We start from the raw sequence: 22943 nt of genomic DNA, 5'->3' as shown, positions 1-22943 counted from the left end.
AATGAGACTAGTGGGAGTAAACAAAAATCTATAAAATTTTCCAGTGACAAAACATGAACTTTCTTTGAATAAAAAACAACATGTACAACAGTTGTGACTGGGTGAAGAAAAAATACCCACTTTCAAGTACATGTAAACTTGCAATAATACTGTGAATGGACTTTTATATTAAAAAATATAAAAGTTCTAATACATGTACAAGGTAGATGCTACTGTTTTGCCAAAAAAGTGTCAAATACCGTGCATGTGAGCTTACTCAAGCATTAATTACCATATTCATAAGTTACATACAAATAAAACATAAGGGGGTGGGGCTTCACACTCTAGTTTCCTTCAATGTTCCAGTTTGAAAATTTTTTAGATGATAATTGTCATTTCAGTAGAAAACCATGTTGGCATTAAAACAACAGAATATTAAGACATCATCAAGAGTATTTCCTTTCCCCATCTGTTAATAAATCTCTGGATATCAACAGTCTCATGATTTCATTTGTTCCTGAAATGAAAACAAGAACAATTAATTGGCGTTACATATTCAGAGTTTGTAATAATCTCTCTCTCTCTCTCTCTCTCTCTCTCTCTCTCTCTCTCTCTCATGACTCTTGACTCAGATATGTCAATTAATCCAGATCAATTTAGAATAAAAATATCTGCATTGATTGACTAAACAAAGTTATCATAATTCAATAAATACTACATTCAATCTGTATACATATGTGAACAACTTGGAATATTTTTCATATACAATGTACAATTAGTCACCTTCTAAGATTTGATGGACTCTGATGTCCCGGACGTACTGCTGTACAGCATAGTCTTTGAGGTAGCCATACCCGCCGTGGAGTTGAAGGGCGTCATTACAGATCTACAAAATAAAGTTCAAATATGTATGAAAGAGATATCAATGATATGTACTGTAGATTCCTAATTAAATACGATTAACATCTGTGTGAAATCGCGAGTAGCATATCTCTAAAATCTCACTTTTATATTTCAGACAGATGCAAGCTAAAGAAAACTTGGATAAAAATTTGGCATTTGCAATTTTATATTCTAGCAATTTGATGCAAGACGGTTGAATTGCGGAACTAAGTACTCACAAAAAATAAGGAAACTACAGTAAATAGGAAAAAGGGGCAAAAATGTTCCCAAAATCTGGACCTACCTTAGAGCATTCTTCAGTTGCAAAGTACTTGGCCATGGAGCACAGGGCCACTTTCTCTGACCAGTCCTCATCCAGGGCTCGGGCTGCCATTCTGACAATGTTACGAGAGGTCACTAGTTTGGTAGCCATGTCTGCTAGGGTAAATTGAAGATGCTACAGAGAGAAAAAAAAACCTCTTTGGTTATAGCTTTAACAAATAGAAATATTGTTATACATACTAATTAAACACCAATTTTTAATTATTATATCTGATAGGTTTACTAAGTCTGCATTGCCAACATGTTTTCTCTCCCCCCCCCCCCCCCCCCAAAAAAAAATAAAATTTACATCCATGATAACATGTAGTTTAATAACCTGAAAACTATCCAATGTCTTTCCAAACTGTTTTCGAACTTTGAGATGATCCCTTGCGAGTTCAATACTGGATTGTGCTGCTCCTAATGAACAGGAAGCTGTCAACAGAAAATAAACTTGTTCAACTTCCTTTTTTTTCTAAACAAAGAGGTACATGTAACATATTTAAAATTCACTATGGATTATTTTGAATGAAAGAGCTGAGCATTATATGGACTTTTATATTCTAAAAGACTGACTTTAAGTCAATCTTTTGGAATCCTACATGTATATAATTTATTTTTTCTTTCACGCTGAAGTACTGAATATATAAATGAATACAGTCAAACTTCGTTATCTTAAACTAGATGGGACTGTTCAAAAACTTCGAGGTATTCCAGTATTCGAGATATCGAGGGTAAAATATTTAAGGAATAAGTGGTTGGGACTTACAAATAAATTTGACATATCCATTGTATGCGAGATATCAGGGTTCAATATATCGAAGTTCAATTAAATGTACATATATTTCAAATTAATGAAAAAATAAAACAGCTTTCCACGAAAAAATTGTTACTGTAGATACACACATGTAGATACACAAATGCATTCTTTTCCTGAACCCACCTATATTAATTCTTCCTCCATTCAGTCCTCTCATGGCAATTTTGAAACCATCCCCCAGCTCCCCTATCAGATTAGAGGCTGGAACTTCACAGTCTTCAAATATAACAGCTCGAGTGGGCTGGGAGTTCCATCCAACCTTCAGACAATTAAAAAAAAAATTGAATACTTTGAAAAAATTCTACAAGAAAATTTTTTTTTAATGAATTTTGTCATTTTAAATCATTTAGGCTTAAGAATTTTTTACTTCACCAAGTATAAAATGAATTTCGAGAAACACCCACTCAAAACACATCATCATAAAGAGTTGTCTCCCTTAAGCAATCTGTTCAGATTTCACAAAGAGGAATTATTTCTAACATCCAGACACCAAACCTTTTTCTCCTTCTTGCCAAAAGCTAATCCAGGAGACCCCTTTTCCACCAGCATACAGGAGATTCCTTTAGGGCCCTGTTCCCCCGTCCTACACATCACAATGTATACATCTGTGTCTCCCCCTCCACTGATAAAGGCCTGCCAACAACGTTTAACATATTACAGTTCAGAACATTTTTTTGTTTGAAAAATGACCATTCAAATTATGCATTGATAAGATGTACACCATCCTCACTATAGCAAAGAGTCCATGATTGTATGACAGAAGCAGATCTTAGACCCTAGGCTAGCGAATATGGATGTACCCAAGTAATACATGACATGCTCATATGCGCAAACATGGATACTCATAAATAATTACAAAATAAATCTTTCCTTTCTTAGAGCAAACATTTTAAAATATAATACTCTGGGCAATCGTTATTTATTTGTTTTGTCGATTTCCTTGCAAGATTTGAAAAGGGGAATAATTCATTTTAAACTAATTTTTTCATTTTTTTTTTTTCAATTTCAAATCTAAAATAAAAAATTCAGTTATTCCTTTTCAATAAAGCAAATAAAAACATAATTAGTAAGACAGAATTGGACCTTATTTAGCAGTACCTGAGAAAAAAACATTTTTTTTTTTTTTTGCCTTTAAATATAATCATATACCAGTATTTTTATCTAACCTTTGATCCGTTCAGTATAAACTTGTCTCCCACTTGTTTGGCGGTGGTGCTGAGGTTTGCGGCATCACTCCCGTGGTTTGGCTCAGTCAGGCAGTAGGAGGCAAGTTTCTCCATGGTGCTGAGCTGAGGAATCCATTTCTGAGACAGCTCCTTGTTCCCAAACTCATCGATCATCCAGGCACACATGCTATCACAGAATATCAATCTATTTATATACTTTATAAATAACATCATTGAGTTTTTATTGGACAGTGAAGGAGGCATTGATCTACTCTTTACTGGTATGCTAAATTAAACTAGCGTTTTTACTGTATGAAAGGTACCTCAATGTTTATAGATGTTAAAAAGTTTAAACAAATGAAGATAACAAGGGAATTTAAAAATATTACAAATATCTAAAGTAATTTTTTTTTAACAAACGAAACGAAATGTAAATCAAATCATGCATGTAACCATAACAGCTATTAGTAAAATGAGTGGGACATTTACATGTATATACTAGCTGATGTAAGATCACAAGAAAAATTGTTTCGTGATACATTTATAATTTTAGTTACTCAAAATGATTAAGACAAGAATCAAAAGATTTAGATAGTACATGTGTTTCTTCAGTTTGTGGCATATGTAGTACTGTAAATGTATTATATTTGGCGTGTACGATGTATGGAAGAAATTTGTTTTTGAGCAAGTTAGCATGGATTTGAATTAGCGTATTCCTGAATCTGACTATTCTTGTACGTATATGCATGGCATTTAGCAATGAACTTGGTATAGCGAAGCCGCATTCCACCACAAATGCTTAAAGAATATACAGCCAAATTAGTATGTTTACAGTAACTTCCGTAAAATGTACTATGATACCTACTTGTGAATGCTTATGTATGCTGTGGTGCTGACACATCCCTGAGATAATGCTTCAAAGATTACTGAGGCATCCTGGCGGTTCAAACCCGTCCCTCCACTTTCTTCCCTGCAGTATATTGCTCCAAATCCCAGTTCTCCAGCTTTCTTCAAGGTATCAACCGGAAATATTTCCTGAAATGAGAAAATTTTTAATGAACATACATGGTATTTAAAAGTGTTAAAAAAAAGAATTTAAGAAAAAATGATATGAAAGATTTCTGCCAACTAAAATTTAACATTGTCAGTCAGATCAAAGCTCTCACTTCCACATTACAGCTAGTAGAAGAATAATTGACACCCAAAAGTCTTTAACTATAACTCTATTACATATATTTGCCACTCCATAGTTTTGGCCAAAAAACGTAGAAATGATTATTTCTTAATCCATGCATGCACAAAGTATACATATAACAATTAAGTTCATAAATCTAAAAAGAGAAGAACATTTTAAGTCTGGAAAATGACTTATGTATGAAAAAACAGAAAAAAAAATTCCATAATAAATATATCACTTACTCCTAATCATGCAGCTTAGGGCTCTGCTAGCTGCTAAAAGTGCAAGCTTTTATTCTTTTGCAGATATAAATTAATTAGTATATTAATTTACCTCTTCATCCCACTTTGCCATGTTTGGGAAAAGCTCATTTTTAGCATAATCAGTAGCAACTTTTTGGATCTGTTTTTGTTCTTCTGTTAATCCCAGTGCAGCTAAAAGAAAATAATTGATATAGTATTACCAGTAATTAAATGAGTCATCGCATATTCATGAAATCTGGGATGTAGATGTTCAGTGTACAAAATAATATGTCCCATTTGGGCAAGTGGTTCCAACCTGTTGGAAGAAGTTAACCTGTCAATCCCTGCATGGGAACGGTGTCTTCCCACTCAACCAACATTTTGACTATAGTTTACCTGTAATTAAATTCTTTTGTTCTCCCCCTGCACCCCATTCCCACTTAGCCAACACAAATCTACCTGTATTTTACCTGTATTTTTTCAAAATGTTGGCTTAGTGGGAAGACACCGCTTTAGGCTAGCTATATAGCTTGAATAAGCTAAATAGCTTTATTAATGTTAATCGATCAGAATAGCTTCATTTGGTTATTTTGTCATACATTTTTCTTAAATGTGTAATTTTTTTAGTATGCATAAAAAATCGCACTTTAGTGCAGTTATAGTTTTCAACTTTGAACTGTTCTGTAAACAATACATGTAAATATTACTCGTCAATTTGCATCTCCTTACGAGACTTTGCACTAAAAGTTTTGGGGCAATTGATTCATGGCCTCACAATTACTTCTTGGATAAAATATTAAGGAGGTCATTTATGGTAAACACGATAATTGATTGGTAATATTAATTTATCACAATTAATGAGAAAGAATCATACTTATCCACGCCTCATTTCACAGTGCAAGTGGTAAACAGATACTCTAACAATGGAAATATAGTTTTTGCTTAAAAGTGTTTAAAAGATGCAGTGTTAAAACTATCTTTATTTAATGGTCAATGGTGCAAATATGAGTAGCAAGTCAATTGTGATTTTGTCTATATCTTACAATAAATGTTTTCTTCAAAAACTGCATATAAATAGTTTTATCAAGCTATTTTAAATATCTTTATAAAGCTATATAGCTTTTTAAAGCTATGTAGCTAAAATCAAGAGATTGTACTGGACCTGTTTAAAACGTTTAACATTTATAAACGTTCAAAACGTACGGTTGATGCAGCTCCCATCGACCCATATTTCTCCTATTTTTCGTGTCTGTATTATTGTTGTGGACCGTGAATTGCATAACACATGTCTCAATAATCTAGTTGTCCTTCTGAAAGCAGCCATGACTTTCGAGATTTTAGCCTTCTCAACATTGAAGATTGTCCAAAAAAGGGGGCATCACTCAGAAAACATGGAAAAGCTCCAGTTTACTTACAACAAAAACAAAAAAACAGACAGTTTTTAAAGACAAAATCTAAAAAGCAAATAATAATTGAACGCAGAATTATGAGCTTGAAAAAATATATCAATATATCTGTTAATTTTGTTCAATTTGTTATCGGGTTTGACATTTCGTAAATTCTTAACAAAATTTTGTGACGTCATAGCAAGTGGGTCGGCCACGTCAATATTGAAGAAAAAATTGCCGACAACAACTGAACAAGTAAGCGTTTTGATAAAGCCTATGTCCTTTTTAACATTTAAGATCGATGTAATTTGGTATAAAATATCATATTGTAATATATCATACGGTTGTGGTGCGTAGGATAGGATAAGTATTCTAAGTAAACTGCAATGATGGCGTTAGGAATTTTGCCCTGTACTGCTGTAGAGTAACACTTAGTAACTGGTCATAGCATAATCAAATATGTTTAATTTTGTCAATTTTTGTCAAGAATAACGTAATAACGTAATACTTAGAAATAAAATACTCTGATTGATTTGAGTTGATGGTTTATGAACCCCTCTTTCTCTAGTTTTTGGATATTCATCTGACAGATGTCTCTCTCTCTCTCTCTCTCTCTCTCTCTCTCTCTCCCCCCAGAAATGCTAAATATCTGGCAATAGTTAAACCATCGTTATTTTCATCATCATTCACAAATTGTTCATGGCAAGCAAAGAATGGAATTGATGGTGAGTGATTGGGAAAAATAGCATCTTTCAGTTTGAAAACTTATTACATGTACATTGTAGTTTTTATTCATCACGTAGAGCAGCTCATTTTAAAATGGTGTTGTATAATATGATAAAAAGTTGAAAACCTGAATTTATGAAGAAAAGAAACACTATCACTGGTTATAAATTAAACTAGACTTTCAAAATACTTAATTTTGCTATCATTTGTCAATGACATCGTTTTGACAATTTATTGACATTTATGAATTTTAAATGAATATGTGTTTACCAATATTTGAATTTAGGACATTGATGTATACACCATTTTTTCCACTATTTAGTTTTGTTTCAAAGGCTTTCCCTTAGAAAATAACCTTGTCATTAGTGACTATTGGTTCAATGCTAGTTTATATTTTGATTTTGTTTAGCAGTTGTTTCCTCATTGTGGAGTACTTTTGTTTAATAAAAGCAGAATTCTGCATTCATCATTTTCTGCGAACATTGTTTAACTGTTAGCATGATAAGTAGAACATATTTACCTGGTGGAAGTGAAAATGAATCTTTTTAAGTACCGGTACATTTACTCTGATGATATTATGCTTTTATTCATTGATACACTTTAGTACATTCATCATGTTCATCATAATTATACGATATTCATATATATGATAATATAACATGACAGTCAGAAATCATAAATTACATTTCAATCTCCTCACAGATTTTTTTTAATCATAGATGTCAAACGATTTTGATTGAGATGATCATGTCATGATATGATCTTTAATGTATGTGTAATTATAGACAAAAGAGGACAAGATGGCTACTTTGGCAGAACAGCCGTGTTACACCCTGATCAACATCCCCTCTGATGCAGAACCTCCCACAGAGCTCCAGCTCCGACAGGATCTAGGTCAGTGTTTGGGAGTTATTTTATCTGTATATGACAGTGATTTTTGAAGTTGATGATTTTCAAATTTTATGTTGGGTCTGACTTCCAGACCACATTTCCTATAAAAGAAATTCAGCTTCCTTTCCCCTAAGTTTGTTCCAAGTTTCCAATAAAATATTAGTAAAAAATAAGTATAAAAATTATAAAGATAAATTCAACTTTCAGGGTCATTATTGGCAAGGCTAAAAGTGAGGTTTAAGAAAAGTATATCAAGCTCAATGTCATACAGAGCATAATGATTCAAAATACATTAATGGATTTTATGCACTATCTGGTTTCGCTCTGCCAGTAGGACAACTTCTTTCAACTTCATCTTGCATCATATTTTTAGAAAAGGGAGACATTAAAACAAAGACTGAGGCCCTGAAGAAGACCATCCAGCAGATTCTGAATGGAGAGAAGCTGCCCACTCTCCTGATGACCATCATCCGATTCGTCATGCCCATCCAAGATCACATGATCAAGAAGCTGCTGCTCATCTTCTGGGAGGTGGTGCCCAAGTACACCCCCGACGGCAAGATGTTGCACGAGATGATTCTTGTGTGTGACGCTTACAGAAAGGTATAGCCTTTACTAAACTCTTAACAAAGCAAAAAGAAAAAATGGTTATTTTTCTACGAGTTAAGATTTTTGTAATGGAGTAAAACTTGAATTGAAATTACATTTAAAGGGGCTAAAATACTTTTAGATGATATTTATTCTGGGTATTAATTAAAATATTTATACTTAACAGGATCTGCAGCACCCAAATGAGTTTATCCGGGGCTCCACCCTGCGGTTCCTGTGTAAGCTGAAGGAGGCTGAGCTGTTGGAGCCACTGATGCCCGCCATCAGACAGTGTCTGGAACACAGACACTCCTATGTCAGACGCAACGCTGTCCTGGCCATCTACACCATTTACAGGTACAGTGTATAAATGTGTACATCAACATTCACAATCTAAACTATTTACAGGTACAGAAACTAGGATTTTATAGGTTGGGTTGACAAACTTGTGTTCAAAGGTTTATATCCTTTTAGAGATCACAAATATTTAATAATTATATAATGGCCCACTATGCAGGTGTTCAGTAGTGAACTGTATGTCTGTCCAACGTCACTTGTGTAAACCATATTTTCTCCTCTCGGTCCAATCTGGCCCATACTTCCCTACAGAGTCCCTTTGGTAAAAGGATGTGCATTGATCTTGAACTGTAATTCCAAGTCACAGGTTAAGGTCAGGGCAAGATCCTCTGAATGCTTTATGTCTCAGTGTCCTTCATTTAATCAGGGCCCCTTGAGATAGTCACCATCTCCCTTAAGATGGTCACCATCTCAGTCATGACTAGTTTGCTTTTTAATTAGAATTAATGTGTATTGGGTCTGTGTGAGAATTATTGCATAATTTCATGTTAGTAAGTTATGACATTTGTTTATAATAAACAGAAACCACGACTCCCTGATCCCTGATGCTCCTGAGCTGATTGCCAAGTTCCTGGAGGGAGAACAGGACATGTCCTGCAAGAGGAATGCCTTCATGATGCTCATTCATGCAGATCAGGTAAAAATTCAAGTCACAGCCAGCATGATGCATGTTTTGTGGTAGAAATTCTGTTGGGTTAAGAGAGTTAAGTAACAAAAAGATTGACTATTTATTTACCTAATGGATTAGCAGAGGAAATAATGGAACTTGATTGTTGATATGCTTGTTTTTCCAGGAGAGAGCCCTGAACTACCTGAGTAGCTGCATAGACCAGGTCAACTCCTTCGGAGACATCCTACAGCTGGTTATTGTAGAGCTGATCTACAAGGTGAGTTATTGATGATGTAAAAACAAAATGTAGCTTTATAATGATACAAGTACACTTCTGCCTGACATACCTACTTACAGTTGATAAAACTCAAATTAAATACAAAAAAACTGTCTCTCTAATATGTTAGGAAATTTTTAACTTCAGCTATAATTAGAGCAACCAAATTAAAATTAGATGTTCTGTGGATATACATTTACACACTGTACTTTGAAGAAGCAGTCGCAGATTTAGAGCATCTAATTTTAATTAGATTTTAATTAGAGTAGTGTTCCTAAAAATTATTCATGTCCAACCTACATGACTGGAGTATAAATAAATGTGCTAAAATTTTAGCTCTGATTAGTCTCAAGCATATAGAAATTTTTACCTGTAGAATACATTAGAATATTAATCTTTATTATTTTTATTTTATTCCTCAGGTATGCCACAACAACCCATCAGAGAGGGCTCGATTTATCCGTTGTATTTACAACCTCCTGAACTCCCAGAGTCCCGCGGTCCGCTACGAGGCAGCTGGTACCCTAGTCACTCTGTCTAGTGCCCCTACCGCAGTCAAGGTACAAACCACATAACCGTCTCCCTACTGCAATTATCAATATCTCACCATTTTTACAATCATTTTTAGATTGCTGAAAATATATCATTCATAATGATGTCAGCTATTGTGTATAATAAAAGAGTTAAAACTGAAAGAATGGCTTGCCAAATTAAAAAATTCTTACAGATTTACTGCTTCTCTGCAAAATTTGATCTTGTGCTCTAAGACCAAAGTTGTCTTAATGATTGAGTTCCTATTTTTCCTACTTTTTAGGCTGCCGCTAGCTGTTACATAGAGCTGATCATCAAAGAAAGTGACAACAATGTCAAACTGATCGTACTGGACCGACTTATAGCTCTTAAGGAGGTGCCAGCTCATGAGAAGGTTTTACAGGTAAGATTTCCTTCGGAACTTAAAATTATATTGACAGAGAGTTGCCTAGTTTGCATTTACTCTGGGTTACAATATGAGTGAAATGACTTCAAATTTACACACTTGATATGTAAAGATGTCCTGAAAATGAAATGTGATTATATTGTTCTTTTCCAGGATTTGGTGATGGACATTTTGAGAGTATTGAGTGCTCCAGATTTAGAAGTGAGGAAAAAGACCTTGACCTTGGCTCTTGACCTTGTCTCCTCCAGAAACATTGAAGAGGTAAGATGACGTCAAATCTAGATTTAATTTGACAGATCTGATATAGTGAGAATATAATAAAATCGGGTAACATCGGTAGAATTATTATGAGATCTTGATGGCAAAAAATCAGATTAAGAAAACTTCCTGTATATATGATTCTCCTCTGAATGGAATAAAAAGAAGAAAAAAAACTGGTAAGTTTGTATTCAATAATTTGCTTTTTTGAATGCAGATGGTATTGGTGTTGAAAAAAGAAGTAGTTAAGACTAACAACGTAGAGCATGAGGACACTGGGAAATACCGCCAGCTGCTGGTCCGCACACTGCATCAGTGCTGTATCAAGTTCCAGGACATTGCTGCCACCATCATCCCTGTGGTATGTGTAACGACATTGAAAGAAAATCCTAAGTGTCCTGATAAGAAATGCCTTTCCTATAATATGGTTAAAAAAATTTGCATAGGATATATTTTCTACTGTGCAAATTCGATTGACGTGCACATTTTTGATGCAATTGAATATGGATAGTTTTAATAAAAAAGTGTTTCTAGCCTGAATTAGGAGGCTCTAGCCCATAAAGCTACTAAAGTTTGCAATTGGACTGCCGAAATGTTCTATCCTAACACATTTAATAAATAATATTGTGTTTGTTTTGCAGCTAATCGAGTTCCTGGGAGATCAGAATGAGCTGGCAGCACTGGACGTGTTGGTGTTTGTGAGGGAGGCCATCCAGAGGTTCGAGTCTCTGAGAGGACTCATCATCAGCAAACTGCAGGAAATCTTCCCTTCCATCAAAGCCATGAAGTAAGTCCAGATTGTATCGCACTGGTTGATACTGCCACCAGTGGTATAGAGCCAAAATATAAATGATTTTAATCTCTCCATTTTTTATTGCCTAAAAATCATTCTGGAGTGACTTATTCACAATTTGTACTTTTTGATTTGAACATATTTTATTTTTATTGTATAAAAATACAATTAGGATTGGGTACAAGTTCCATAACTTTGACCATTTTGGTACCCTGTATTTCAAAAATGCATGCTTAATCTAAAAATTGAGTGTTTCATAATTTATTGAAAAACGATGCAATTCTTTCTTAGACATTTTAGTTTGATACATATAATAACATGCTGTTTATTTATTGTGGGATGTTTATATACAAATTAAATGTGTAATTTTTATTTCTGCAGGATCCACAGAGCTGCATTGTGGATTCTAGGAGAATACTGTGAAACCAATGATGACATCCAGAATGTCATGACTATGATCCGACAGGCTTTGGGAGAGGTAAGAAAAAGGCTCTCATGTAATGAATTGCACTTTATATTAGAATGTAATGCTCTTTCATGTATTACACAAAAATACTTGGAACTCGATTTTGTGAAAGACCGAACACTTTTAAATTTTTTGAATTATTGTTTACTTTAAAACTTAAATAACTTGTTTATTTACACATGAAATTTTTTAATCAGTCTGTCCTCCTTGAACATTTGTACTTTTTTCACATGTTTTCTCTTATTTGTATTGTACATGTACCTCTGACTCTATATCTACATTTGTAAATATTTATGTATGTGTACCTCATGTACCGTCACTTTGACGATTTGAGTGAAATGATTTGAATTGAATTACAAAACTTTTATGAATAGGCTGCATGATATTTGTTACATAAAGAAGCATATGAAAGTAACTAGTTTTATAATTAGTTTGTTGAGATAATGAAATTTTTGGGAAATACAATGTCAATGTACATTTATAAGGGAATATTTCCTTTGCCTTTGATTTTGGACACTGGAATTATTGTTGTTTCGTAGATTCCAATTGTGGATGATGAAATAAAGAAAGCTGCTGGAGAAGTGGCTGATGATGGTAAGTGGACTTTGTTTCATCAGTGCAGCAAACATTCTGGCAATGAACATTGTAAATTGGCTGAGAATTAAACTACAAACAATGTATGCATTTTATATGATTGCATACAAGTGTATATGAATTCAAGATGACAAAAGTTTTGAGATGCATTATTGAAGATTACAGAGCTAAAAAGAATTTTTTATATGATAATTTTTTGAAACAAAATACAAAATGAAGAGGAGATGAAAACGATATTTTATACCTGATGATTAAATTTGATTATAAATTACAGAGATGCAGTCCGGTGGACAGGTACAGAAGTTGGTGACAGCTGACGGAACCTACGCCACACAGAGTGCATTTAGTTCTGCCCCATCTTCCGCAAAGAAAGAAGAGAGGTAGGGTTTCTTCTTTTATCCGAGGGAGGCATGAAACCACAGTTTCAAGTATCTTCTTTGCAATTTAAAGAGAAAGATTTAAAAGCAAAATTTGGTACATGTATTTAACCATGAAATCAATCCAAGTTTGCTCTGTGCTTGTGTATAAGATGTACAGGTAGACTGACCATGAGTATTCAAGATTTGTGTCAATCATTGTAGACCACCCATGAGGCAGTACATGATGGATGGAGATTTCTTTGTGGGAGCAGCTTTGGCCACCACCCTGACAAAACTGGCCCTCAAATACATCGCTAACACTCCAGATGTCAAGAGGCAAAATGTAAGCCTTGCTTTTAAAAACTTGATTCCGCATTTTAAGAGAAATTAATTGTATTTTATGAAAACAGATATTTACAGTTTTTGAAGAGAATTAAAAAAATAAAGTCGATAACTAACTTTTTCCATTTACAGTCTCTGGTGGCTGAATCTATGTTGATCATGGCTGCTATTATTCATCTTGGAAAGTCTGGATTGCCCACAAAGGTAAGACCTTACATTTGTTATGAATTCCTATGTTTAGCTCACAAGCCATTTACCAATATAAATCAACCAAAATTAAGTGATTCAGAGAAAAAGAATATTTTAGTGAATTATTTAGTCATATACTGCTTATCTCAATTACACTGATGTAAATTTTTATTGTCACTTAAAATGTGTAGAATGGATGTTAATATTATGATAAAAATATATTAAGTTCATCAGTGATCTTTAATGCCTATACCTTTGTGTTCATCAGCCAATCACAGATGATGATGTGGACAGGATTGCGACCTGTCTGAAGGTGCTGGCCGAGAAGACCCCGCTGATGGGCGAGATCTTCAACACCGACTGTAGACAGTCCCTCTCCCTGATGCTGGCAGCCAAGATGGAGGAAGAAAAGGAACTACAGAGGGTAAAAATTGCCAGAATTTTATTAGTGATACATTTATCTGTTCTTATGAGTATTTTCATTGTCATGCTTTGTACAGTAATGTGTGTTGCTTTAAGAACTTCTTTCTGCTTCCCTCTTCCATTTTCATCAGGGGGAACTAGAGAGGCAAAAGAAGCTCTTTCTTAAATGAAGCATTTCTTATAATTACTGAAGATTTATGATATTAGATACACATGTATATTGAAAACAAAAGCTTTTCATGGCTATTAGAGATGATAGTTATAACAGGGAATGAAATGTACATGTTGTTAAAGTCTACATGCCATTTTTTTTACTTTGACAGGCTTCAGAGAAGAGAACTGTCAAGGTTCAAGCTGATGATCCTATATCATTTGCTCAGCTCGTCAACAAAGCAGAAATGGGAGCTACTGAGGTACAGAACTCAAACTATAAAGTATAAGTAAAAAAAAAAAAGGGGGGGGGATTTCAGGGACTGAAATTGACAAGCAAAATTATTGAAAACATGTTTGTTTTGTTTGCTTCTTTGTCTGTAATAATGTTTTATTTTTCAGAACATGTTTGAGCTGACATTGTCTCAAGCTTTAGGAATGTCAGGCAAGAAAGATGGCGATCCTATTGGAGCTTCTAAACTGAACAAGGTAGACATACTTTCATTAAAGCAATATGAGCTGCAATTTTCATGTTGAAATTTCTTTTAAAGAAAATATTTCAATTAAATATTCAATGAAAGAAAATTCTTTTTCTTTTTTTTTCAAAATAATTAACTGTATCCAAAAAATATATAAACTATGAGAAATAAATGATTGATATACTGTGACAAACATGTCAGTTTATTATCATGTCCAACTGAAAGAAAGCAAAATTTTATGGATTGTCTATTGTTTGTTTCCTAGGTAACCCAGCTGACTGGTTTCTCGGATCCTGTGTATTCGGAGGCTTACGTTAATGTGAACCAGTTTGACATAGTGCTGGATATCCTGGTTGTGAACCAGACATCTGACACTCTGCAGAACCTGACAGTGGAGCTGGCTACTCTAGGTTAGTGTCTGGTTCAATGTTTGAAATTTTCTACAAATTGAAATTATATGCTGCAAAAATATTTCTTTTGTATTTATATTGCAATTGTAAAACTATTAAAGCTATCTCCTATTCTCCTAGCAATTCATTTGAACAAATTGAGATTTTACAATGTAATGAATTTTAAATATTTTATCTGCTTCTTGTCATTACCTAGCTTTGACAACTTGTAGAATTAAGTTGATCAAAATCTAGTCTTTACATTGGGAAATGTGGATTATTGTAGGTGACTTGAAGCTGGTGGAAAAACCCACACCAATGACCATGGCGCCACATGATTTCTGCAATATCAAAGCCAATGTCAAAGTGGCCTCCACAGAAAATGGAATCATATTTGGAAACATAGGTAAAACCAGCATGTTGAGCTCTTTTTTTATTCAGCTTCATTGTAAAAAAAGAAAAAGATGAACAAAATAGATATTTTTACCTGAATAAAAACTTTTCTTTGTGATCTTTAAAAGCATATTATGTGCATACATGTATATTTATGCTAATTTGACAGAAAAATTTGTAACTACAGAGGTTAAAGTGCACACTTTCATCATAGAGAAGACATTTTAGTGAATGTAGTCACGATAATTTTTGTATTCTTTTGCCTCAGTGTACGACATTAGTGGAGCAGGCAGCGACCGTAACTGTGTGGTGCTCAACGACATCCATATCGACATCATGGACTACATTGTGCCGGCCTCCTGCGACGACACCGAATTCCGACAGATGTGGGCGGAGTTTGAGTGGGAGAACAAGGTGGCTGTCAACACCAACGTCTCGGATCTCGCCGAGTTCCTGCAGCATGTCATTAAGATCACCAACATGAGATGTCTCACTCCCGAGAAGGTATGTTTTGAGTTCAGTTGTTTATTTACTCTGTATTTGTTATCTGTTTTATTATGAACAAAGAACACTTCCTTTAAAGGAAATAAGAATTCAAAGATTATCTAATGATAACTATTTTTAATGCATCTTTTTTTTTTAAGGCAAAGATTGATTTGCAAAGGCTTTGAATTAAATTCATGTTTTGTTAACATTGACATCTGTTAGCAGATCTTTACTCTTCAATATCTTAAGATCTTCAAAAACTGTATTTATCAGATTAACTTTTTTATTATTTGAAAACAATTTAGGATCTTGTATTAAATATAATATTAAAAAATTGTGTACATGTATATGATTGTTTCAGGCATTGAAGGGAGACTGTGGTTTTATGGCTGCTAACATGTACGCCAAGTCCATCTTTGGGGAGAATGTCCTGGCCAATCTAAGTATAGAGAAGCCTGCCCACCTGTCCAAGGACTCACCTGTGCAGGGTCACATCCGTATCCGGGCCAAAAGCCAGGTAAGCCCAACCTCCCAACTCTACATGTAATATTGGGACTACTAGAGTAGAACCTTTGACAACACATATTGATAATGGCTGTACAGATGATGATTATAGGTTTCTCGTGTATTGGTCTTGGTAGTTATTAAATTTTGGTTGTAATACTAGCGCAAGAATTGTTAGTACCTATTGCTCTTGGTGTCACTAGTGGTCTTACTTTTTGACTTTTCATACAAAAATTTGATGGCAAAAAAGAAATTGCAAAATTAATGATGATAATTGTTTAAATGAAATATAGAATGATAGAATTATTATATTACTGTAAATTTAACGAGATTTCAAAATCAGCGAGGAATGCTTCTCGCGATTTTACGCAGATATTAATTCCTCACGTTTAAAAAAGAATTTACAGTATTATAAAATTATTCATTTATTGGTACTTCATGAAGTCTTGGTTTAAATCTTACTATATATCATTAAAACACATTTATGCATGTAATGTATGTCCTGTTCCAATTGAAAGAGACAAATAATTTAAGAATGGCTAACTCAAAGCAGCAAATGTATTATGAGCAATGTAATATTTTGTGTTTTTATTGCAGGGCATGGCTTTGAGCATGGGGGACAAGATCAACCTCTCCCAGAAGAGTATTGGCAAAGGACAGTAGGAGATTAAGGATTCTGTGAATCTACTCGATATAAAGGACTGGACATTTGAAAATTGCATTTTGATTTTTTGTCAATTATCAATATTTATTATATGATGTATTCTGAATAGAAGTGGTTTATGTACAAGTGATATAAGTAAATAAATGAATTCATAGCATAAATTCAACCTTTGTTTTACTATGTGCATTCAGATTTTAAAATGTGGGATAATTAGAAAGACTGCTTATCATTAAGAGGATGTGCTGTTTTTCAAAATATAAAAGGAATTTTTTGTACCATTTATGAACTTTATTTAAAGCATCAGTTGAAAAATTATTTGTAACAATAAATGATATAATCTGACACTGAAGTTTTAGATTTGTCAGTGTTTGTGCAATTTGACATGTTGACAAACTATGTAACTATTTTGCACAAAACCCCTATACATTTACTTTCCTTATTTTAAGGGCAATACATGCCCTGTTTTGTTTCATACGGAGGAGAAAGAAAATTCTTTACATTTCCCCCAACAAGATTTAAGCACATAATCCATGAAAAATTACTTTATCTATGAAAATTGCACTGAATATTGCATTACCCAGTATAAATTATAGTTCAACAAATATGAGTTGTGAGAGGCATCTCTGTGCTTTGATCAACTGACATTTGCCCTGCCGGGGTTATCGGACGATAAATTAAGAAAATCTGGAGGAATTAAAAAGATATGATGAAGAATGCATCTGCACAGTAAAAATATTAATCAAGCGTTGAAGGTTTCATTTGACGTTGCATCAAAACCATTAATCGCTATCAACCAATCGTGCAACTATTAAAGATGATATCTAAAATAAAAATCAACGTACCTAAAATGATCAATAGAACCCGCAATTTACATTGCGAAGTCCATATTGACTACGCAATAAAAAAAGGACAACAATTTCAGAATTTATTCATTTTTTTTCATCTAGAATTGACTATTGGACATCCATATAAGCATATTTACCTCACGTATGACTCATTTCAAACATTAAGTCTTAATTACATGCACAAGGCCAAGAGCTTTGTACAGAAAGAAAAAACTAAATCAGATTTTTATCTGAAGACCCCCAATAACTGGCTATTGTGCATCACCTGGAGTTGGTCTTTCTCTGAGCTCGGTAACAGCTGTGCTATATTGCCTCAGTATTATTCTCGTGTCCCACCGCTCAATACATGTATGCTCGATTGCTTTATATATTTAGATATGTAGTATATGTTTCAGTCGATAACTTGCCTATCATACTAAAAGGACAGACAGCAAATGGTGAGTATGAATGTGTTTATTTCTGTTCATTTAAATATGATTTTATAATAGAAGCTCTCTCTCTCTCTCTCTCTCTCTCTCTCTCTCTCTCTCTCTCTCTCTCTCTCTCTCTCTGTTGTGTGTGCAACACATGAAATGATTACTAAAAAAAATGCGTAATAGAAATTGCAAGATGTTGTATATTTTCTCCATATTTAGATATCATAACTTAAACGTCACAGTGATCACGGAATTTTATCTGAGCATAGCCATTTGCATTAAAAAGCACACAAAACCTTTACATGTTTTTAAATATTTTTATTGAATGTCATAAACTTTCGACGGGAAATTATTTTCTGATCTCAAATAAGGCATTTTTTGGACATCACAAATTCATTTTCTGATATTTAGATATGGGGAACAAGTGTACATGCATTTGATTAAAAAAATGATTTTCTAATAAGAAAATTAAGAACCCTTAAGATCATAAAACGATTTTTGATGTCAGGAAATAACGTTGATTTTTTTTATATCTTTTTTAAAAATAAACAGATCTCTCACATATTTTTGTGCAAGGCTTCCGTTACTAAAACTAGCTCTTCTGCAAATATTTGATGTAAGTTGTCTGCAAACTTTCGATAATGAAGATAGAGAATGTAGACATCCTTCACAAAGTTGTCATATTGTAAATTTTGAATTTACCGGGTGGCAGTAAATACAAAATTTACAACTTTCAAAATTTACAACTTTCAAAATTTACAACATGACAAAGTCTTCACGTTAGCTGCAAGTATGCAGGAAGCTTAGAGTTAAAGTTTTACTATGCAACTGATGTTTGTTGCAAGTTTGCAACAAACATTTCATTTTCCAAATATGGAAACCCTGCTGCTAATTTGCGGCAAATTTTGCTGCTAACGTGTGGCATACTTAAACAATAAAATGCTTTCTTTGGTGATTCATTCGGGATATGAAGGAAGCGACATTGCAGAAAAAATACATAACCCGCGTTAGATGGTTATGTAATTTTTTTCTGCAATGATCGCTACCTTCATTACCCGAAGTTCTGCAGTCACGTTTCCTCAAGACCTAGTCCCTTTAATGTCGGCAAAGTAAAACAATCATGTATTGATATATATGTCAACATATAATATGACAATGTCATAAAACTTTGCTACAATTTAATACGGTATTGCCAAAAAAAAAAAATTGTTGCGGACAACGGGCACCATCAAGGCCATTACCCCCCCCCCCCCCTCCCCCCGGCAAACATAAGCGCGAAGCGAGAACTATTTTCGGCCAACTATTAGCTACCCATATTTTCGAATATAGCGACAGTAAATAATAGAAATGTGAAATGTGCATTATATGTTATCCCGTACAAATGTAAATGTATCTGAGTCATTTCTCTCTTATCAACATGAAAGCCCCATCGTGTATCTTCATAATCTGACATCTATCGACTTTCATTGATTTCCCCTTTTCTTTACATTTAATGACAGCGAGATTATGTTTTAAGGTTTTTTAAGTAGCTCTGGCTATTCAATCAATTTTATGCTTTGTGATTTCCTGCACATATGTTCGCTATAAATTATAGAAAGGCATATTTTTCAGATAAGGTTTGTTTACTTGAATTGTTTTGTGTTTGCCCCAAGTATTGATTTTGTTTCTACACAGTATAGTTAATGTTATATGTTAATGAAATTTATTATTTTATCTTTACATTACATTATTTTTACATTTTAACAGGAGTAAGATAAAGTTTCAAGTTAGAAATTAATCAAATGCCAACACCGCATTTAACATTATGACGTCACTATACGGTGTCATATTGGCCGTTACCGCCTTCATCAGCCTTGCAATGGCCAATCATTGTGACGTCACAGACACTCTGAATAACCAATGGGTCAACGTGGACCAAATGAAAAATGACCACGACCCAAGGTACCTGTCAGAGACTCAAGTTAGTAGCCAGGAAGACTGCCAGAAAGCGTGTTGTCTAAATGGTAAGAACTCTCGTTTTAAGGAAAACTTTTGGCGTATGATTTTCGTTATTCGAAGACACTAAGGGGGCGCACGTTCATAGAAAAAATAGCAATGCATGGATCGATGGACTGTGTTAGCAAATTCCTAAAATATTTAGAAAATTGTGATTGTTCCTACTGGTTTTTGAAATTGCATTATTGTGCAATCAATCATAGATTTTACACATTATATTCTATTACTTCATATTATGATATATGTAATTAAAAGGCATTTGATTTTATGTCAATTGTAAAAAAGAATTACACGTACTCTTGAATATTTTAATTGTAATATCATAGTAATGGGAAAATGGTAAAAGTAAATCATTATAATGTTGAGGTATTATTCTTAATCAGTTCATGTGTAAATCCTATATTGATGCGTAAGTGAATGATAAGAAAAATATTAGCATAAAAAACCCACATATGTTACTTCATAAAATGAAATTATTTTGAGATAAGATCATGCCTTCTTAAATTATTTTACCTTCAGACGCATGTACCGTGGTGATATATGATGCAAAGATAAATGAATCGAGCACGAACTGCGTCCTTTTGACATGTTCGCCGGATCAGAAATGTGTATTTGAGGATAAAGACGACAAGGTGGCTTATATCATCGATAAAAACCACGATGACACTGCACAGAATGTGACAACAGCTGCTAAAACTACCGCTACACCGTTACCCAGTGCTACAGACAAACAAGGAAGCGCTGCTTTGCCAGCACCTTCTGCTGTTGCATCACAAACAGCAACAACAACGACAACAACGACAACTGTAGCACAGAATGCAAGGCTAACAAAAGCAGGGACTTTGGCGTCATCGTTGACAAATGCGTCATCAACAGTTGCTTCGCCTTCATCAAATGGTCACAAAACATCAACAACAACAACACCTTCTCTTTCGTCAACTTTATTTTTGACAACAACCAAAAGTAGTTTATTAAACTCAACAGCTCAAAAGTCGTTGACACCTCCAACAGATGTTGGTTATGTACAGGAACAAAATGCTTCTAATATCAACGTACAAAACCAAACTACTTCAATCAATGTTGATGATCCCAACAATCCAAGCAATGATTCCAATACCGAGGAGGCTGCTCAAGAAACCAATTTAACAATGTCAAAATTGCTGTCGGAGGAGGATATAAGTCGACTCTTAAATATCACAGAGCCTTCCATTGAAGTCAATAATCTCCAAATCAAACCCCCTCCAACAACAACACAACCGTTTGTTAGATTACTTTCTTCCTCAACTCCATCATCATCATCATCATCATCATCATCATCATCATCATCATCATCACCACCATCATCATCATCATCATCAAAAACTCCACCACCATCACTAACAACAACAACAACAACAACATCATCATCATCATCATCATCACCACAACCACCACCATCATCATCATCATCATCATCAAAAACTCCACCACCATCACTAACAACAACATCGTCATCATCACCACCACCACAACCACCACCATTAACATCATCATCATCCATGACAACGACATCAACAATAAAGCTAGCAACAACAATATCGACCATTTCGACGAATTCGTCTGGACTGCATTTAATGAATACATCCACAGATGTGACCAACATGAAATCAAACAATACAAAGCAACATAATATTACGGAAGGTAACTTTTGATCGCTTTGATTTTATATCGATTGCTGTACGGAAAGCAAATTCTTTTTTTCATAATAGTTGTAAAAGACGATGAAACACAAAGGTGTGTTCAGCTTTTCATCTATAAGTTTATATTCTGTGAATTTTTTTATTAAATTCATTTCGAAATGATAAGATAAATTTTAAAAAACCCAAAACAAAACAAAATAAACCGTTTATTTCTTGAAGTCTTCAGAGATATTAAAAGAGAAATTAAGATATGTACGAGAAAGACGCACAAAAAAAGATTTTATTTGAAATGTAATTTTTCAGGTGTTACGAAAAACGTTACGAACAGTCGCCTTGACAACGTAGAGGAACAGACGGCTCCATCCTCCGCCGTGGTCGGTGGACTGATAGCCTTGGTGTGTTTTGGATTCTTTTTTGTACTTGCGATTGTAGCCATTTTTGGCAAGAAATTGTTTGAATCTTGGCAACGGAGACATTATTCTCGCATTGATTATCTTGTAAATGGCATGTACAACTGAGGGATATTCATGATATTTAAAGACATGTTAAAAAATCGTGAGCAATAATGAAAATTGCGTTTTAATGTTCATGTAAACATGTTATTGCATGGTATTTCGTTTTTTCTCGCACCAAGTGTTAAAAGTATTTACATCTTTTACTGTTTTTGTTTTTGTAGAATTGCATAACTTACTTTTTATTACGACTTTCACGTGCATCACTGACAATAAAACACAATTGTTCGACGCTGATCTCCTAAAAGAATATTATTTCGCTAATATCAAATATTGTTTTGATTGTCACTATAATGCTCATCGCCCTGTTGCATCGCGTGTCTAGGTTATCAATCGACTTCAGTTTTGAAGAGTAGTTTACCTAACAGTCTACAAAATAACTACTAGTATCTCTTTTTAAAACAACAAGTATGATAAATGAAACTGATAAAACTGAAAGCTTTTAATCACATTTCATAGAATAGTTTTCGAGCAGAAACATTTAACTTTATCGTATTTAAAAAATAGGGATGCCTTATTTTGAGAAAAAAAAGATTAAAAAATAAATCTGTGACATTCGACAAAATATTCACAGATTGTTTTAAAACATCTCGGACGAACATAAATACAAAAGCGTTTGCTATACTAGTATTCTAAAGTCTTCATT

At 33.9% G+C, this 22943-nt stretch overlaps 3 protein-coding genes across 3 annotated transcripts; 2 read left to right on the top strand and 1 right to left on the bottom strand.

Annotated features, from left to right (window-relative positions):
• Nucleotides 1-277: 277 nt before the first annotated feature.
• LOC105328225 (isobutyryl-CoA dehydrogenase, mitochondrial) lies at nucleotides 278-5964 on the bottom strand. Its single transcript, XM_066071736.1, has 10 exons — nucleotides 5791-5964; nucleotides 4679-4779; nucleotides 4034-4203; nucleotides 3169-3355; nucleotides 2498-2635; nucleotides 2126-2261; nucleotides 1520-1617; nucleotides 1166-1318; nucleotides 763-865; nucleotides 278-496 (listed from the first exon to the last, which is right to left on the bottom strand). Exons 1-10 carry the CDS (start codon nucleotides 5909-5911, stop codon nucleotides 426-428), a joined length of 1278 nt encoding a protein of 425 aa, XP_065927808.1. The 5' UTR covers nucleotides 5912-5964; the 3' UTR covers nucleotides 278-425.
• A 193-nt stretch (nucleotides 5965-6157) lies between these two features.
• LOC105328224 (coatomer subunit beta) lies at nucleotides 6158-17192 on the top strand. Its single transcript, XM_011428996.4, has 24 exons — nucleotides 6158-6230; nucleotides 7487-7595; nucleotides 7966-8195; nucleotides 8368-8537; nucleotides 9060-9174; nucleotides 9332-9424; nucleotides 9847-9984; nucleotides 10239-10358; nucleotides 10515-10622; nucleotides 10837-10980; nucleotides 11261-11406; nucleotides 11794-11890; nucleotides 12418-12472; nucleotides 12747-12852; nucleotides 13054-13174; nucleotides 13306-13377; nucleotides 13631-13786; nucleotides 14109-14198; nucleotides 14338-14424; nucleotides 14680-14824; nucleotides 15090-15209; nucleotides 15465-15700; nucleotides 16044-16199; nucleotides 16784-17192. Exons 2-24 carry the CDS (start codon nucleotides 7502-7504, stop codon nucleotides 16847-16849), a joined length of 2865 nt encoding a protein of 954 aa, XP_011427298.1. The 5' UTR covers nucleotides 6158-6230; nucleotides 7487-7501; the 3' UTR covers nucleotides 16850-17192.
• A 786-nt stretch (nucleotides 17193-17978) lies between these two features.
• LOC105328223 (uncharacterized protein DDB_G0271670) lies at nucleotides 17979-22439 on the top strand. Its single transcript, XM_034477774.2, has 4 exons — nucleotides 17979-18132; nucleotides 19858-20114; nucleotides 20626-21786; nucleotides 22089-22439. The coding sequence occupies exons 2-4, from the start codon at nucleotides 19916-19918 to the stop codon at nucleotides 22301-22303; spliced, it is 1575 nt and encodes a 524-aa protein (XP_034333665.2). The 5' UTR covers nucleotides 17979-18132; nucleotides 19858-19915; the 3' UTR covers nucleotides 22304-22439.
• Nucleotides 22440-22943: the final 504 nt, after the last annotated feature.

This window comes from Magallana gigas, chromosome 9 (genome assembly GCF_963853765.1).
Source record: "Magallana gigas chromosome 9, xbMagGiga1.1, whole genome shotgun sequence".
Classification (NCBI taxonomy): Eukaryota; Metazoa; Mollusca; class Bivalvia; order Ostreida; family Ostreidae; genus Magallana; species Magallana gigas.
The sequence above is the reverse complement of the archived record's forward strand: the minus strand, read 5'-3'. Positions and strand labels throughout refer to the sequence as shown.

Excerpts from the sequence above, each read along its gene's own strand:
- LOC105328225 (XM_066071736.1), bottom strand. The coding sequence starts at position 5,911 with ATGGCTGCTTTCAGAAGGACAACTAGATTATTGAGACATGTGTTATGC. Across the intron at positions 4,780-5,790 it reads CGATGGGAGCTGCATCAACC|CTGCACTGGGATTAACAGAA; the intron begins GTACGTTTTGAA and ends ATTTTCTTTTAG. Across the intron at positions 3,356-4,033 it reads GCATACATAAGCATTCACAA|CATGTGTGCCTGGATGATCG; the intron begins GTAGGTATCATA and ends ATTCTGTGATAG.
- LOC105328224 (XM_011428996.4), top strand. The coding sequence starts at position 7,502 with ATGGCTACTTTGGCAGAACAGCCGTGTTACACCCTGATCAACATCCCC. Across the intron at positions 14,199-14,337 it reads CAGAAATGGGAGCTACTGAG|AACATGTTTGAGCTGACATT; the intron begins GTACAGAACTCA and ends TTTATTTTTCAG. Across the intron at positions 14,425-14,679 it reads GAGCTTCTAAACTGAACAAG|GTAACCCAGCTGACTGGTTT; the intron begins GTAGACATACTT and ends TTTGTTTCCTAG.
- LOC105328223 (XM_034477774.2), top strand. The coding sequence starts at position 19,916 with ATGACGTCACTATACGGTGTCATATTGGCCGTTACCGCCTTCATCAGC. Across the intron at positions 20,115-20,625 it reads GAAAGCGTGTTGTCTAAATG|ACGCATGTACCGTGGTGATA; the intron begins GTAAGAACTCTC and ends TTTTACCTTCAG. Across the intron at positions 21,787-22,088 it reads GCAACATAATATTACGGAAG|GTGTTACGAAAAACGTTACG; the intron begins GTAACTTTTGAT and ends GTAATTTTTCAG.